The sequence below is a fragment of the Ascaphus truei genome, chromosome 11, assembly GCF_040206685.1.
Source record: "Ascaphus truei isolate aAscTru1 chromosome 11, aAscTru1.hap1, whole genome shotgun sequence".
NCBI classification, from domain to species: Eukaryota; Metazoa; Chordata; class Amphibia; order Anura; family Ascaphidae; genus Ascaphus; species Ascaphus truei.
The window spans coordinates 48,162,315-48,177,021 of record NC_134493.1 but is presented as its reverse complement, the minus strand read 5'-3'; the positions used below and the strand labels follow the sequence as shown (position 1 = coordinate 48,177,021).

The window sequence follows — 14,707 nt, the reverse complement described above, 5'->3', positions numbered from 1 at the left end:
TTTGACCTTTTAAAGTGTTAGAGATGCATATATTCTTAGTAATCAAATGCACAAACAGTATATATAAAGAAGAGGAGCAACTTTAGTACTACTCTATTGTACACAGGCTGAAGTGTCTTTAGATACAGCCAACGGGTCAATGTATTTAGTAGATTTCATTATGGTGTAGTAAAGTGTAACGTGCTTAACAGATTTAGCATTTTCGAAGTCAATGACAGTTTCACCAATAGGAAGGTAACGGGGGCATCCCAGAATACACAATATATAGAAAGATATGCATCGATAATATCCATGACAATGGATAACAAAGTGTGGATAGTCCCCATTGTTATTGCTGGTAGGGAACGGGCAACACTAGAAGGGCCATTAAACCACAGCCTTATTATGTGGGGGCCCTACATGAACAGTGATTGCCATTAATCTAAAGTCTTTCAAGCTCACAGACGTTAAAGAAACAGGTGGCGGAACATGCTCTTATAGGATCAGTGGCCACCATCTCTTAATCTATAAAGAGGTCACCAACGCCATATTTTACTTTCATACCTTACAAAAAACAGCCCATAACCAACTAGATCACCCATTAAATGTTAACCTGGTAGCCCACATTTACCTGTAAACTTTTGACATTAGCGTTTTTGGTGACAGAGCCATGTGTTGCCTTGCCGGCAGCAGCTTTGGCATTGGGAGACTGGTCGTGTTGATCCCTAGCGGCAAGGCACAGTTTGGTATTCTTCACTTTTTTGGGAGACTTGGCTTTCTCGCCGCTGACGCAGCTGGAGTTCTTGGCTTCCGTCACCTCCTTGTTTTTAGGCACAAAAGACACTGTGATCCTGTTGCCAAACACGTCTTCGTTCTCCATGCGCTTCTGCGCTCGCTCTGCACACTCTAGATTTATAAAACGGAGGATGGCGCTGCTGCCAGAGATGCTGAGCACTTTCCCACCGCAGTTATCCGATAACCGTCTGAGCCGGTTGCTGATACTTTTCGAGTCTCTGTTTGCTGGCAAGTTATATACGTATAAAAGAGTATGGCACTGCTATGAGGGAAGGAGACAAAACCATTTACCCTCAAGTGTAGGGTAATTTGAATGCCCACTTTTATTTCGCAGTCCTTTCAAAAACAAAATCAATTATAATTACATCACGCCCGCGCATTTCATAGAATGCATAAAAACAAACTTCAATTACACAAGCCTTTTTCAATGAGCGAAAATAGAACTATTATAGATTTCTGCTTTTGACTGTCAAGAAGAATTGCAGGATTATAAAATATAGTAAGGGATCATTTAGTAAGAAGACCTGCACATAAGCAGACAGTGTGTGGTTTATTTCATGTTCTTTAAGTCAGAAAAAACTCAAGGTGGGTACAAAGCAGCTCGTTCCAAACACACAACTGTTGAGTTCCAGGAACGCCTTACCTGCATTTTAAGTGGTAATCTTGGAGGCAGGTCTGAAATGAACTCGTCAAACCTGATAAGCTCATGAGCGTGGTGAAGGAGTGCTTCAGAAGCCTGGTTCTTGTGAACAAGTATAATGTGGAATCCATGCCGGTGTCTCAGATCACTGAGCTCCAGAGCAAAATTGACGTCAGCTGGAACAGAAATTGGAAGTCAGCTGTGCAAGCTCCAGCTGGTGTTGCAAGGGTTTTTATTTAGTGGAGGAGGCCAAGGATGCAGCAGGAAGAGGCACTGTGGGTAAACCACACAAGCCAGAGCCTGCAATACACTGCAGTATATTTCCTACAATTAAGCCACCATTGCTTTAAAATGCTGTTTTACATAGGACCAAAATTGAACTAATGACAGGAAGAGGTGCAACAACAAATCTAGGTAACGGATGCCATACAAGGCATGTATAGGCCCATGCTCTAGTGCGGAATTTTGACAAGTCGTTATCTCCTTAGATAAGCTAATTGCATAGATATTAGACTTCTGACACACTATGTGAAGTACTGAAAACATGCATCTTCCAACATAATGACAAAGAAACACCTTTGGGGATTATTTCCCGACTAGACAAGTGACATATCTAAAAGAAGAATATACTTACTGGAAACCAGAACCACAGTGGCCGGAGTAGTGTGTGTATCTGCAAATCTTCTCAAACTCTGCCGTAGTTTATCATCAGCAGCGTTCTTTGCGGTGGCATTAATGTGCGCAACGGTCACCTGCGGAGAGATTTACATGTAAAAGCCATCAATCACGTGCAAAAGAATTTAAAAAAAAAGAAAAATAAAGAAGGTGAGGGAAACACGGGCCCGGGAGCTGAACCATGTCAATTTCAGCTCCATGGACGCACGAGTTGCAAGATACTACCGCTTTAAAAGACAGATCTTCATGTAGTTGTTGGCATTACATATTTTTGTCTTCTGGGGTAAAGGATTACAAGTTCCACTTGGTAGGATTTCCCTCCCATAATAAGGGTCTCGCTATCAAAATCCGTTTCCCACGTGCAGAAAGGGGTTTATGTTTCAGAGATTAGGTCTCGTATATAAAGCCAAATCTTTGTCTAATTTCAAAATTTTCCAATGTTTGTATAAAATACTTCTAATTTGTTCAGCTTGTTTAGAGAAAGTGGTTACATATTGGAAATGATTTATCAGTTCTCTGCACCCTTTGATTCTGTTACATTTGGGAGCTGTCAAAAGTAATATTGCGGTTCTCTACTCTGGACTATTTATATGATTAGACTAGTGACAGTATACTATTATTAGTTTTGTTGCCACAATCTATGCATTGATATTTTAAAAAATTATGAGTTTCTATTTGAAGGGGTTGCGATTAGTTACTATCCCCCTTCCCATCCACTAGTTCGTTGTTCTTTATTTATTATTGCTTTTCTCATATTTATGTTTTTTTCTAGTTTTCTTCAATTTTGTATAAACTTTATTTGTTCTTTTGTTATCATAGATCAGTTCTCGCGCTCCTGTTTGTGACCCTCCGCTCACGCGTGATGCGTCTCCCCCTGGGGGTTGCTAATTGGTTGATGGGTTCCTCCAATGGGATTGGCGCCTTCAGTTTCGCGTCATTTTTCGGCGCGTTGCTCCGGTCGTCGGGGCGGGGGATCGCCTATAATAGTGTGAGTATGATCTAGACGCGGACATACTCTTTGATAAAGGGCGTCAGCCTGAAACGCGTCAGAGTTGCAATTAAATTCCTTATATGTCACAACATTAAAGTTTAACCTTTTAAGTCTTCACTGGTGTCAGCCCCTGCAATTTTTCACAGCAGTGCCCCGTCCTCTTCTCTGGATGCTCGTATTTACTGTATATTTTGCGGCTTCAACTCCTTCCCATCCGTATAAATGTATATGGCCCAAAACATGAAACAAATGCCACGGTTTATTTTGTATTGTATCACTAAAATTAAACATACCAGCTAGGGAACAGCAGGTCATTAACGCTGTGCATTTATCTAGACACCAGTTTCTTTTTCTCCTAGATAAAGCAGTTTATGGTTACTAGACCAATATGAAAAAGACGAAATTTTACCTGACAGTTGTTTAGTTCCTCAATGACTTCTTTGTTTTCTTTACTGATGTCACACACACAGATGAACTCTGCCTCTCTGTGACCTTTGAAAAACATCTCCCGTATTCGCTGCACCACAGTCACAGCAGAGCGGCCGCTTGGAACAGAGCAGTTTTCAATATCCCAAAACACGCCAATCGGGGGAAGGTTTTCCTGCATCTGACCAGCGTTGGCCAAGTCTGGGGACCCTACAGGATTGTAACAGTTACACATCGTAACATAAATGTAACAGTTACATGTAGCATGTATAGCATGACCATGTTATATTTATCCTATGTAACACTGTACAGTTTTAACTGATTTAATTAGTTGACAGTTCTGAGACTTCACTAAATCGAACATGATCTATGAACTGGATTAAAAAAATCCTGACTGAACATGAGAAACTCTGAATCTAACACAAGGGTGGGCAACTCCAGTCCTCAAGGGCCACCAACAGATCAGGTTCTAAGCATATCCTTACTTCAGTACAGGTTGCTCAGTCTCAGTCTTTGACTGAGCCACCTTTGCTGAAGCAGAGATATCCTTAAAACCTGATCTGTTGGTGGGCTTGAGGACTGGAGTTGCCCAACCCTTATCTAACATGACGATCCTAATGCACGGGTGGAATACACTGTGCTAGGGTTTGTAAAAGCAGTGTTGGTCAGCCTCCTTGTTAGGAATGCCCCAGCCAGACCGTGGTGTGGGGTAACCAGCCAAATCACATTTTATTCGCATACAAGTTAAGTGCACACAATATGCACTTGGTAATTCACATCAATATAGTCTGGCTGAGGTTCCCAGAGGAAATTACTGGCAAAAACTAGTATAAAAAGGACAGATCTCTAGGAAACCACTTATTCCACTGCCCACAGTTTGAAGTTGTAGGCTAAAAGTAAGCAAAATAAGAGATTACCAATACTACTCTTAATTGGCCAACATAACAGTTCCAGAAATCTGGAATTATTGCAGTTCCGTTATTCTCAGCATTAATCTACAGGAATATCGACATCAGGTGTTGTTCGGAAGGGCTGTTTGCAATGTTGCAATATGTTTATCTGTAGCAGTAGATCCTAAATATGAAATACTGCTGTATGTCCCCCACACATTGGCATAGGGAATATGCCCACAATCTAAAATGTATATTTGACTGATGCCTAATAATTGGTGCCATAAAACAAGCAGCTTTGGGGCTATAAAAAGAGATTTGTCTAAACCCGGGGCGGCCAACTTTAGTCCTCAACAGCCCCCCCCCCCCTCCCTCTCCAAACAGGTCAGGGTAAGGATATCCTCATTTCAGCAGAGGCCGCTTAATCATTGAGACAGGCTGGTCTAAGATGATTAATGTAAGCAAATTAAAGTGTGAGCACTTTGCCAACCACTGCACTTGCGGATGTGCCATTTTCTTAAGGGTATATAATCACACACAACCATTTCTTTTTTGAACAAAAAGCCTTCTTATGATATACAGGCATCACCGCTAGATCAACGCCATTTAAAATGGAAGGAACACGACTTTATGAACAATACAAAAAAGTTAATTCTTGGGATGAATAGGGGACCAAAACAGATTTAAAAGCTTGGGGCGAGAGGAAGATATACCAACATGTGTCAACACAAAATATTTATCCTTTATCACCATTAGTTCTTCATGGAAGCCCATACATGGATAGAACATGATCTGTTTTGGAGGCCATAAAATTCAGCGCTGCTATCTCAACTAAGATGGAATAAAAAAAGGCGTAGGAAATATAGAAATGTGAGGAGCCCCAAGGCTACAGAGGGATAAAGCAGCAAATCTTTACCATATTTCTGTGCGGCTTTACAGAGGTTATTTGCCAGTATAAGGGACGCCTCCTTCACAGGTCCTTGTGTTCCACAACCATTACATATGGGGATTGGAGCAGTCTGGGCACTTGGGGGAGGTATATTTGGCCAAATTTTACTTGCATCAATTACACTATTGCTAGATGGCTGCAAGGAAAGGAAACAAATATTAATATTTACAGTTCTGGGTAGTATTTACAGCACTAATATTTCATACATGACATTTTAGCAAGTTAGGGAGAGGGGCTTTATTAAGTAAATAAGCGACTTTAGCACCCTCTCATACCGGAGTACCCAAAACATAAAGGCGCAATTCATGTCCACGAGAAATTAAAGGACACGCCCTAGTAACAAAGAGGTTTTATTTTAAACATCACTATGGTAACCAGACGTAGAGCGCTCTATTTGAAGGTATTCTACAACTTTCGAGCAGGGAGACCGATGGTGAAGATCACAAGACACCAATACCTGCATCTGAACCATGCTTTTTACAGCTCCGAGGACCCGCTGCTTCATAGGATATTTACCGGTGCTTTTATTATTACTTTAGTAGGGGGAAAAAAAAACCTCTAAAAACGCAGTCCTGCCCTTTACAGGATGGGAACTGGGGGGTACTCTGTAGCTGAAACCCACTATTAGTTCTGGGGAACCCCCTGGTTCACAGGATACATTACCAGTGTCACTTGCTTTTTTTTTTAATTAAAGAGATTTAAATAGCCGGCGAGTAGGAAGCCGCAACCGATGATGTGGCGTCCTATTGGCCCATGGGATAGGGTGGCCATTCTGATTTCCCTGGAGGGAGCACAGACAGTTTTAAACAGTCTCAAAAACCAGAGGGTCCCTGGATGTGAAGAGAATACGGTGGAACCTGGTTCCCATGCTATTCAGAAATACATATACCCTGTACATAGTTATTTTTTAGATCAGCAAGGCAGGACTGCTGCGTTAACATATTAAGGTGAAAAGTCCTACTTTAAATATGTATATATTTTTTGTTCATTTATTCAAATAAAATAAGTTGCCTTATTTGGAGCCTTTCACCATTATCACCCAGCACTCCGTTTGGATTTTTTTAAAAATCAAAGTACTTCATTATGTTTTTCTTCCTTTTCACCAAATTGCTACAGTATTAAATGAAAAGGAAATGATCACACACACAAAAAAAATAAAAAAAAATAAGTGTTTATTCTAAAGGTTTTTTTTATTTGTAAGGTTCTGTTTCCCATGCACCTACACTTTAAAATACTAGGTCACAACCAGAAAGTAAAAGAATTAGCACAAACCTTTTCCAAGCAGACATCACAGAAGTGAGAGCCTTTCAGAAAGACAGAGGGTGCGGTGTTTAGATGAAGGGAACTTGTGCAGAAATGTGACAGGAGATCAGACTGCGTGAGGTGCTCTTTTAAATAACGGGGAGCTCCTCTAGGGAAATCGGAATAAGGGAAGTAACCGGGGGAGGTGCTCAGTGCAGGGACCCGGAGTTTGTGAACTTCACCGTGAAACTGTGTCAAATGGATTTTGCTGCAGCAGGTGACTGGCTGTGAAGAACGCAGCGCGCAGGGGGATAAACGGTTTTCCACGCAGAGGCTGGGGAAGCCTGTTGAGCAGCCGCTAAAGGTGCCTGTAGCAGGAACCTTCTTGAAGGGGCTTTCAGGCGGAAAAGCTAGTCCTGGGGCTACCTGACAGGTAATGGTACCAGTGCGTTTTGCGTCTAATATTGTGCTCGGGTGAAGAAAACTGCCGCCACCGCACCGGATTTCAGGTGTGCAAGAGGTGCCGTTGGAGCAAAACACACAGCAGCTTACTTTGGGGGCTGTTTGAAGTTGGATTGTTTGTACGGGGGGTGGATGGATTTTGGGAAGTGGTACTGCTGGAAAGATGTTTGTGCCAGCGCGGAGGGGGGGCAGGGGAGGAGGTGGAAAATCCTTTAGTTCCCCTGTAGGTTTCACACTCTCCATGTAATTGTTCTGGAAATAGAACAGACAATGGTATTGGCACAGCATAAAGGCAGCGCAACATATACAAGTAACAGGGCTAGCCAGCAAATACTCACACCTGGATAAAAGAACGGGTGCATTTAAACAAACAGACAATATAATACATCCTATCTAAGGTTCTTAGACAAGGGGTGGCCAACTCATCCTCAAGGGCCACCAGCAGGCCAGGTTTTAAAGATATCCCTGCTTCAGCATAAGATGTTCAGTCTTTGACTGAGCCACCTGTGCTGAAGCAGAGATATCCTGAAAACCTGGCCTGTTGGAGGCCCTTGAGGACTAGAGTTGGCCACCCTTGGTCTAAGATTGTAAGCTCTTCGGGGCAGGGACTCCTTTTCCTAATGTTACTTTTAGGCTTGAAGCGCTTATTCCCATTATGTGTTATATTATATCACGTGCATGACTGCTGTGAAGCGCTATATACATGGATGGCGCTAAATAAAGCTATACATACATCTGCAATATTAATAGCTATTGCAGCAGATTCAAGGGCTAGAAAATTTGCCACCAACATTTGCAACTACACAGTTCTGGCAGCAATTAACGCCATCCCTTCCCCCCATAATAAAGGAAATAAGGCATGAGTTACAATTATGGATACAATCACATTAATGCATATTATCAGTAGGAGGAAAAAAAAGGCAATTTATACAAAAGTTGAAGAGTTTGGACAGCAGATCTGTTGCTTCCCAAATGAAAAAGGAAATATAGGCCGGTACCGGTTTTCCACCACTAGCAGACAGGGCCGGATCAACAGCTGTAAAGCAGTTTGAGAGTTTCCATAGCCATGGCTTTGCATCTTTATCCTGCTGCTGAAGCCAGCCGACGGATTTACTGCACACGTTCGCTGCTCCGTTCCCTTCCATCCTGTAGCCACAAACAGCAGTTCAACATCCTATCGGGCCTTTCTTTCATTATGCCTTCCTTGCCAAAGAGAGAGAGAGAGAAGCGTTACGTTCCCTTGAAACTTACCACTCATCAGGGTTAATCCCATTCAGCAGCAGGCGGCGAGCGACACATGGCGGAGCAATGCGCAGCTAGTCGCTCTGGTGCGGAAGGGTTCAACTGCATATTGCAGGCCTACATGGCAGTGAATCAACTTAAACATACTGTCCCTCTTAGGAGCAAAGTAGTATGGAGAGTGCAATGTTTATTAGGTGATATGAAGCAGCTTACATTATTTAAGCAACAAGGTGTTAAGCTTTATCTAATGTCTTTCCTGACGATGAGAGTGTTTGGGGGCTATTCTGTATAGGCTGAGGCAGCACAATTGTCCAAAAAAAACTTATTGACTTGAATGTCTATTGTTGTATAGGAATTATGAATCCATCAATAATTAAGCAGATAAACACAAGTAGTTTGATGCCCAAATCCCACAGACCCAAAGAAATGAAAAACATGAATTTGCATCTTTTTAGTGGAGGTGCCATCATAGGGGATAAAGAATACAAAAACAAAAAGAGTGCAGCGGATCTCAAAACAAAGTACGAGACAGAAACCATGTCTAAGGCCGAGCTCATACTGCCTGCTACGGCCGCACACTTCCGTGCACGCCTCCGCCGCGCGCTCCTGCAGCCCAGCGATCTATGAGGTAGCTGCACGAGTTGGGTCATGGCGATTGGGGGCGTGCTGGGGTGACGAACGCGTCACGGAGCTGGTTCGCCTTTATTGGCTGAACCAGCTCACGTGACGCGACTGCAGCCCGAAATGTCAATTTGGGTTGTGGCGGCAAAATGTTGCAGTGTCAACGCTGTACTTTGCCATCACAAGCAGTTTCTAGTGTGACAACTCATCCACTAGCCTCAAAGAGTGCCGAGCGTGCGCGCACACACGTAACGTCGCGTAGCAGGCAGTGTGAGCTAGCCCTAATACACTCGCATATACCATGTCTTATACCAGGGGTGGACAACTACCAGTCCTCAAGGGCCAAACAGGTCAGGTTAAGGACATCCCTGCTTCACCGCAGGTGGCTCAGTCAAAGACCTATACCATCACAAGTCTGGATAGCTTTGTGTATCTGTCTGGTACTTTGATTTGAGATCCTCTACACTGTGTTTTGTATTCTTTATCCTTATGATTGCATGCCCACTAAGGAGATACTATTGACTTACAAACTGTTGGGACAGTTTAATTTGGAGGAGCTGCATTCTTATGGGATAAATTTGATTTCATCTTTAATCCCTTACAATCAACCCCCAGGTAGCACCTCCATTTTTTGTATATGTATAAACATTCCTTTGTAACAGAACACAAAGGAGTGAAGTTGTTACTTTACGGGTGGTTGAATATTTCTAAGGCACAGACAACAAGCCACATTAAGTTGCTTAAGAAACTTTTATTTTTTTTAACCTGCTATATGGGACTGATCCTTTAAATTATTCATATGCCATATCAGTGCAACTACTACAACCCAAGCAATATAGCTTCTCCAATTACCCCATCAAGAGAACTCTTCCATCCACTCACATTAATCAACTAGCTACTCAAGTGGTCAAATTATATTCCATAAATACAGTGTTCAACAAAAGCCGAAAAGGACTAGTACGACCTTTGGCGTGCCCTAGTGACTAACTTTGTACAGCACAGGGCCAGCACTTGTACTGCACCAGGTCCATCATGGCGATTGCCCCTGGAGCGTGTTACAATTAAAGAGGGTGACCTGACCCTTTCACAGGGGAACCATTGAAGTTCTTCCACCCTAAAGCAGTGATGGCTCAGGCAGCGATAATAGATTTTCCCGTATGTGCGTTTTCGCTGCCACGTGGTACGCAGAGGGAGCGCTTTCAAATTAAAAAAAGGTGGACCCATGCCCACGAGATGACCAGTACTGAGCAATCGGATTGCCGCTATATCCTACAGCTGTGAGTAGATGACTCAGGACATAGCCCAGCAGCTACTGTATGTTGTGCGGCGAATGAATGCTCAAGTTTATTACTACACCCCGCACACCAAAGGAAGCAATCATATGGCTCCTCACCCATCTAAAAATCGCTTCTATGACTGATCACAGTTGTTTGACGGCACAAGTCCTTCCTACTGCCTCCCACGATTTGTCATGTCACTGAATAGGAGGGACACATGCCATCTGACCACAGTGAGCAGCCACAGCAGCAATCAGATGGCCCAGAAGTCCTCCAATTGCCTCGTCAGGTCACATTAGAGGGTCCCTGAGGCTAATCAGTGGTCAGATAGCATGGGTCCCTCCTAGTACATGTAAACACATGGCAATACACAGGGTCTCCCAGCCAAACCGAGGGTTCCAGTGCAAACCAATGACGTCTGTGTCAATAACGGATCAGATGGCACAGGCATCTACAGCTCCCCTACTTAAAATCTCTGTGGAAGAATCCGCAATGCTTTAGAGTTATTTTAGGTAGTACACCCTCCCACCCACCAAAAGAAGCATTCTATGGAATAATGCTGTAGAAAATTTGCAAGAGTTCATCTGGTTCCACTTTGTCCTGTTTAAAGAAGAAAAGAAAAAAAAAAGCAATTAGATGCCCCTGGTTGGGCCATCCCTGCCCTGGAGGTCTTGCCTCCACAATTGTGTTGGATCCCATTCATCCGTTATTAGGTTCCGGCTACACCTTTTATGCGGATAATTATGACACCAGCGTAACTGTATTTCAAGCTTTGTAATGTCTGGACACCCTTGCATGTGGCACAGTTAGGAAAAACAGGAAAGGGTTGCCAGAAGAAATAGTGGCAAAAAAGCAGAAGTGTGAGCAAACGTCTTTACTGTGCTGCATGAACGGCTGCCACTGAAATATAAAAATACAATTATATATCTTTGAACTGCAATTAATGTGTCCACCCTTGTTGTACCAACTCATGTGTTAAGCCCTTCGGTGTGTTTTGTGTGCGATTACAAGGATATGGGTTGTGTGGACAAAAAACAGGCATGATGTTGGTGTCCCAGTAAAAAATAAATGGTGGAAGCCTACATCTGGTACAAGTAAACTCAGGCGATATGGGGCAATAACGGAATATTCCGGTCAATGATTGCACAGAGCGACCTTATTACCAAATCAGACATGCATTTTTTTTGTTTTGCTTTAATCAGCAAAGCTTTCAGGCACACAGTTGTGTGACAAAAGACGTTGTTACTACCCACGTGTACATTTCTACCGGCTTGTACTTTCAGAAAACATTCTTTTGTGGGGGCTTTTTATTATATGGGGGTGTCTAGGCTTGCCAGGGATGGAGACAGTCTTACTGATTAGAGGCCTGTATTTGCCAAATCAGTGTGGTGAACTTGGGGAAATAACATTTAGTTTCTTTCCTCGATTACAATGAGCTTGTATGAGGAATGTTGATTCAAAATCTCGAGTTGGTATAGATTTATTTAGGGAGTGAGAAATTGAAGACTTTTCAGCAAAGATTCCTGGTTAAACATTTCGGTGATGAAAGTTCAGAGCCATGTTTAAATACCGTTAGGTGTGTACGGTCATAAAATATACTTTTCTGGAAGCATTATTATGGTAAGGTTGTATTTTGAATGGTCAATGATGGGGTGCACCATTTATATCCAGTTGTGAAAAATGCAAACACCTGCTAATTACAAGACACACAAGTATGTCAACATATACATAGCATGCAATGTACTCGGGGGACACAGGCTAATTACATTTAGCGTTCATTTTAATGAAAGCATTAAAAAAAAGGTGTTTGAGGTACCTGGAATATGATAAGTCTTTTCTCTTCATGTTTACATCACATGATATGCAAGCCGTCCTAAAACAGATACCAATGAAACGCTCAACTTGTACGGAAAACAACCATATCCAGTTTTTATAGGTACATAGAAAGTGACACAGGAATCATGGTTAAACAAATCGTACAGCAGGGTGTTAAAAATACACATGGCCTAACAAGTGGCAACTACCTTGGGCAGCCAAAAGGCTAATCATAACATGACATAGCTTGGCTAGAAGTATATGTATTCCACTACCACCATACAAATGCAGCACAAACACACCCCAAGGAAAAACACACTGGTTCACTTCCGGCAATCTTTAAGGAGGTCGCCTGGACAGAACGCTAAACAATAAGACCAGAAAATAATGACAAGGAAAAGATCATAATCTGTCCATCACAGGACATGCAAGACAGGGGCATTTCTCCTGAAACTGGTCATACACAAATCAATATTTACAAACTAAAACCTCGCACAAAGGCCAAAACACTGCAGTCGTCACCTAGCACCAAAAAGGAACACGAAAGTAGTATCCACATAACAGCATAGCGTGTATATCTAACATACAGTTCTAGTTTACCATTTCCGCTGTCAGCAAATGGTGAAATCAGATCGTCAACACACATTACTACAATGACATTCCGATGCTAATCATATAAACAATTATAATCCTTCAATTACAGGAAATATGATCAGGCAGCATCACTGAATCATGTCACAAACAGAGATAAAATAACAAATACCCAATTACCACAGAGCCGACATACAATAATTGCACAGAAGACAGGCTGATCATCATTACCAGTTACTCCAGCAACTGGATAGATTTATGCGTAGTCATTGCATTTTGGCACCTGGGTATTTGTTTATTTTATGTACGAAATACATTGAGAATTACCTCACATTTTCAAGCATATCCTGGGTAGAGTGTAACAAGATTACATTATTGAGGAGTCCAGGAAAGGGTGAAACCAGCTGCTCTATTAGTAAACAAACACCAGCCAACACATGTGATTGGATCATACACAACTAGCTACCAATACATTGCTGTAGTTAGAGGGATTCCGATCACAGTCAGGTCACCCAGGTGAGGAAGGTTACTTAAGGTCCCTCTCCTTGTCCCAGGCTTCAGTTATTAATGCTCCAGACAGTATTTTAGGGGGCAGTTAATGTCCCTGTCCCTCTGCTGGGATTGCGTTAGTAATGCCCCTGTCCTTCTCCTTGTGCTGGGATAGTTAGTAATGCCCCTGTCCTTCTCCTTGTGCTGGGATACAGTTAGTAATGCCCCTGCCCTTCTCCTTGTGCTGGGATAGTTAGTAATGCCCCTGTCCTTCTCCTTGTGCTGGGATAGTTAGTAATGCCCCTGCCCTTCTCCTTGCGCTGGGATACAGTTAGTAATGCCCCTGCCCTTCTCCTTGCGCTGGGATACAGTTAGTAATGCCCCTGCCCTTCTCCTTGTGCTGGGATACAGTTAGTAATGCCCCTGCCCTTCTCCTTGTGCTGGGATACAGTTAGTAATGCCCCTGCCCTTCTCCTTGTGCTGGGATACAGTTAGTAATGCCCCTGCCCTTCTCCTTGTGCTGGGATTTAGTTAGTAATGCCCCTGCCCTTGTCCTTGTGCTGGGATTTAGTTAGTAATGCCCCTGCCCTTCTCCTTGTGCTGGGATTCAGCTAGTAATGCCCCTGCCCTTGTCCTGGGATTTAGTTAGTAATGCCCCTGCCCTTCTCCTTGTGCTGGGATTCAGCTAGTAATGCCCCTGCCCTTGTGCTGGGATTTAGTTAGTAATGCCCCTGCCCTTCTCCTTGTGCTGGGATTCAGTTAGTAATGCCCATGCCCTTGTGCTGGGATTTAGTTAGTAATGCCTCTGCCTAGGGTTCAGCAATGGAAGCCACTCTCTCCCCCCTCCGATTTGGGGCTTAGTAAATAAAGCCCCCATCTCTCTCCCCGTGAGCCCGGTTGCCATGGCTACCATCCCCCTCTCCGGTGGCGCTCACCTGGCCTATATCACACTACCCCCTTTCCTGCTCCCTCCACTCACATCTTCCTCCTTTGTTTCCCTCTCCCACGCAGCGCCTCGCACTTCCGCTTTTTGTAACTCGCCGTCGTCCGTACACCTCCCCCCTTTCATTGCGCAGCGCCCCCTACCTTCTCTGGGTGGCGTAAACAGTGACGTAAAAGCAAATGGGCGCGGCATTTAAGCCACGAATCTACGCAGGGGGGGGGGGTCATCCTTACTACTGGCACGTCTCTCAACATTGAATGACGCACGTGGAGGCCATCTTAACTGCTGGCACACAGAGAAGCGCGCGCTGAAAGCTTCTGACACAAAGGCGGTCACATACAAATAAATAAATACACCGCCGGGTGTCACCGGACACCCGTTATATTATCTGCAAGTAAAAGAAAATCGATGTTTATGTTATCTTTCTGGATTAACCCCGTCGCTGCCATTACAGGTTCCTCTAAATGGGTTTAAATGGGGCAACTGTTACCCCGACTTCTATATCTGAACCCGCTTATTAGAGACCTGTCATTGCAGCGACGGGGTTAATGACGCGTCATAATTAACCGTTCGCATCTACATTGCGTAGGTGCCCGTCCCTCCCACAGCCGTTACACTGCCCCCGCGGCCGTTACACTGCCCCCGCCCCCTCCCGCGGCCGTTACACAGCCCCCGCCCCC

The 14,707-nt window shown here is 43.6% G+C and overlaps 1 protein-coding gene across 18 annotated transcripts in view; it reads right to left on the bottom strand.

Annotated features, from left to right (window-relative positions):
- Window positions 1-14,707, bottom strand: part of MARF1 (meiosis regulator and mRNA stability factor 1) — a 40,749-nt gene that overhangs the window by 25,925 nt on the left and 117 nt on the right. For 2 of the 18 annotated variants that reach the window (XM_075566098.1, XM_075566116.1), the window contains exons 1-9: window positions 12,923-14,010; window positions 12,006-12,062; window positions 8,048-8,252; window positions 6,618-7,301; window positions 5,313-5,481; window positions 3,490-3,716; window positions 2,049-2,166; window positions 1,418-1,590; window positions 611-1,036 (exon numbers count right to left, since the gene is read on the bottom strand). In XM_075566098.1, the coding sequence (XP_075422213.1) occupies window positions 611-1,036; window positions 1,418-1,590; window positions 2,049-2,166; window positions 3,490-3,716; window positions 5,313-5,481; window positions 6,618-7,301; window positions 8,048-8,194 (1,944 nt within the window). In that variant the 5' untranslated portion in view covers window positions 8,195-8,252; window positions 12,006-12,062; window positions 12,923-14,010. The other 16 variants (XM_075566109.1, XM_075566102.1, XM_075566099.1 and 13 more) reach the window with 16 other exon arrangements.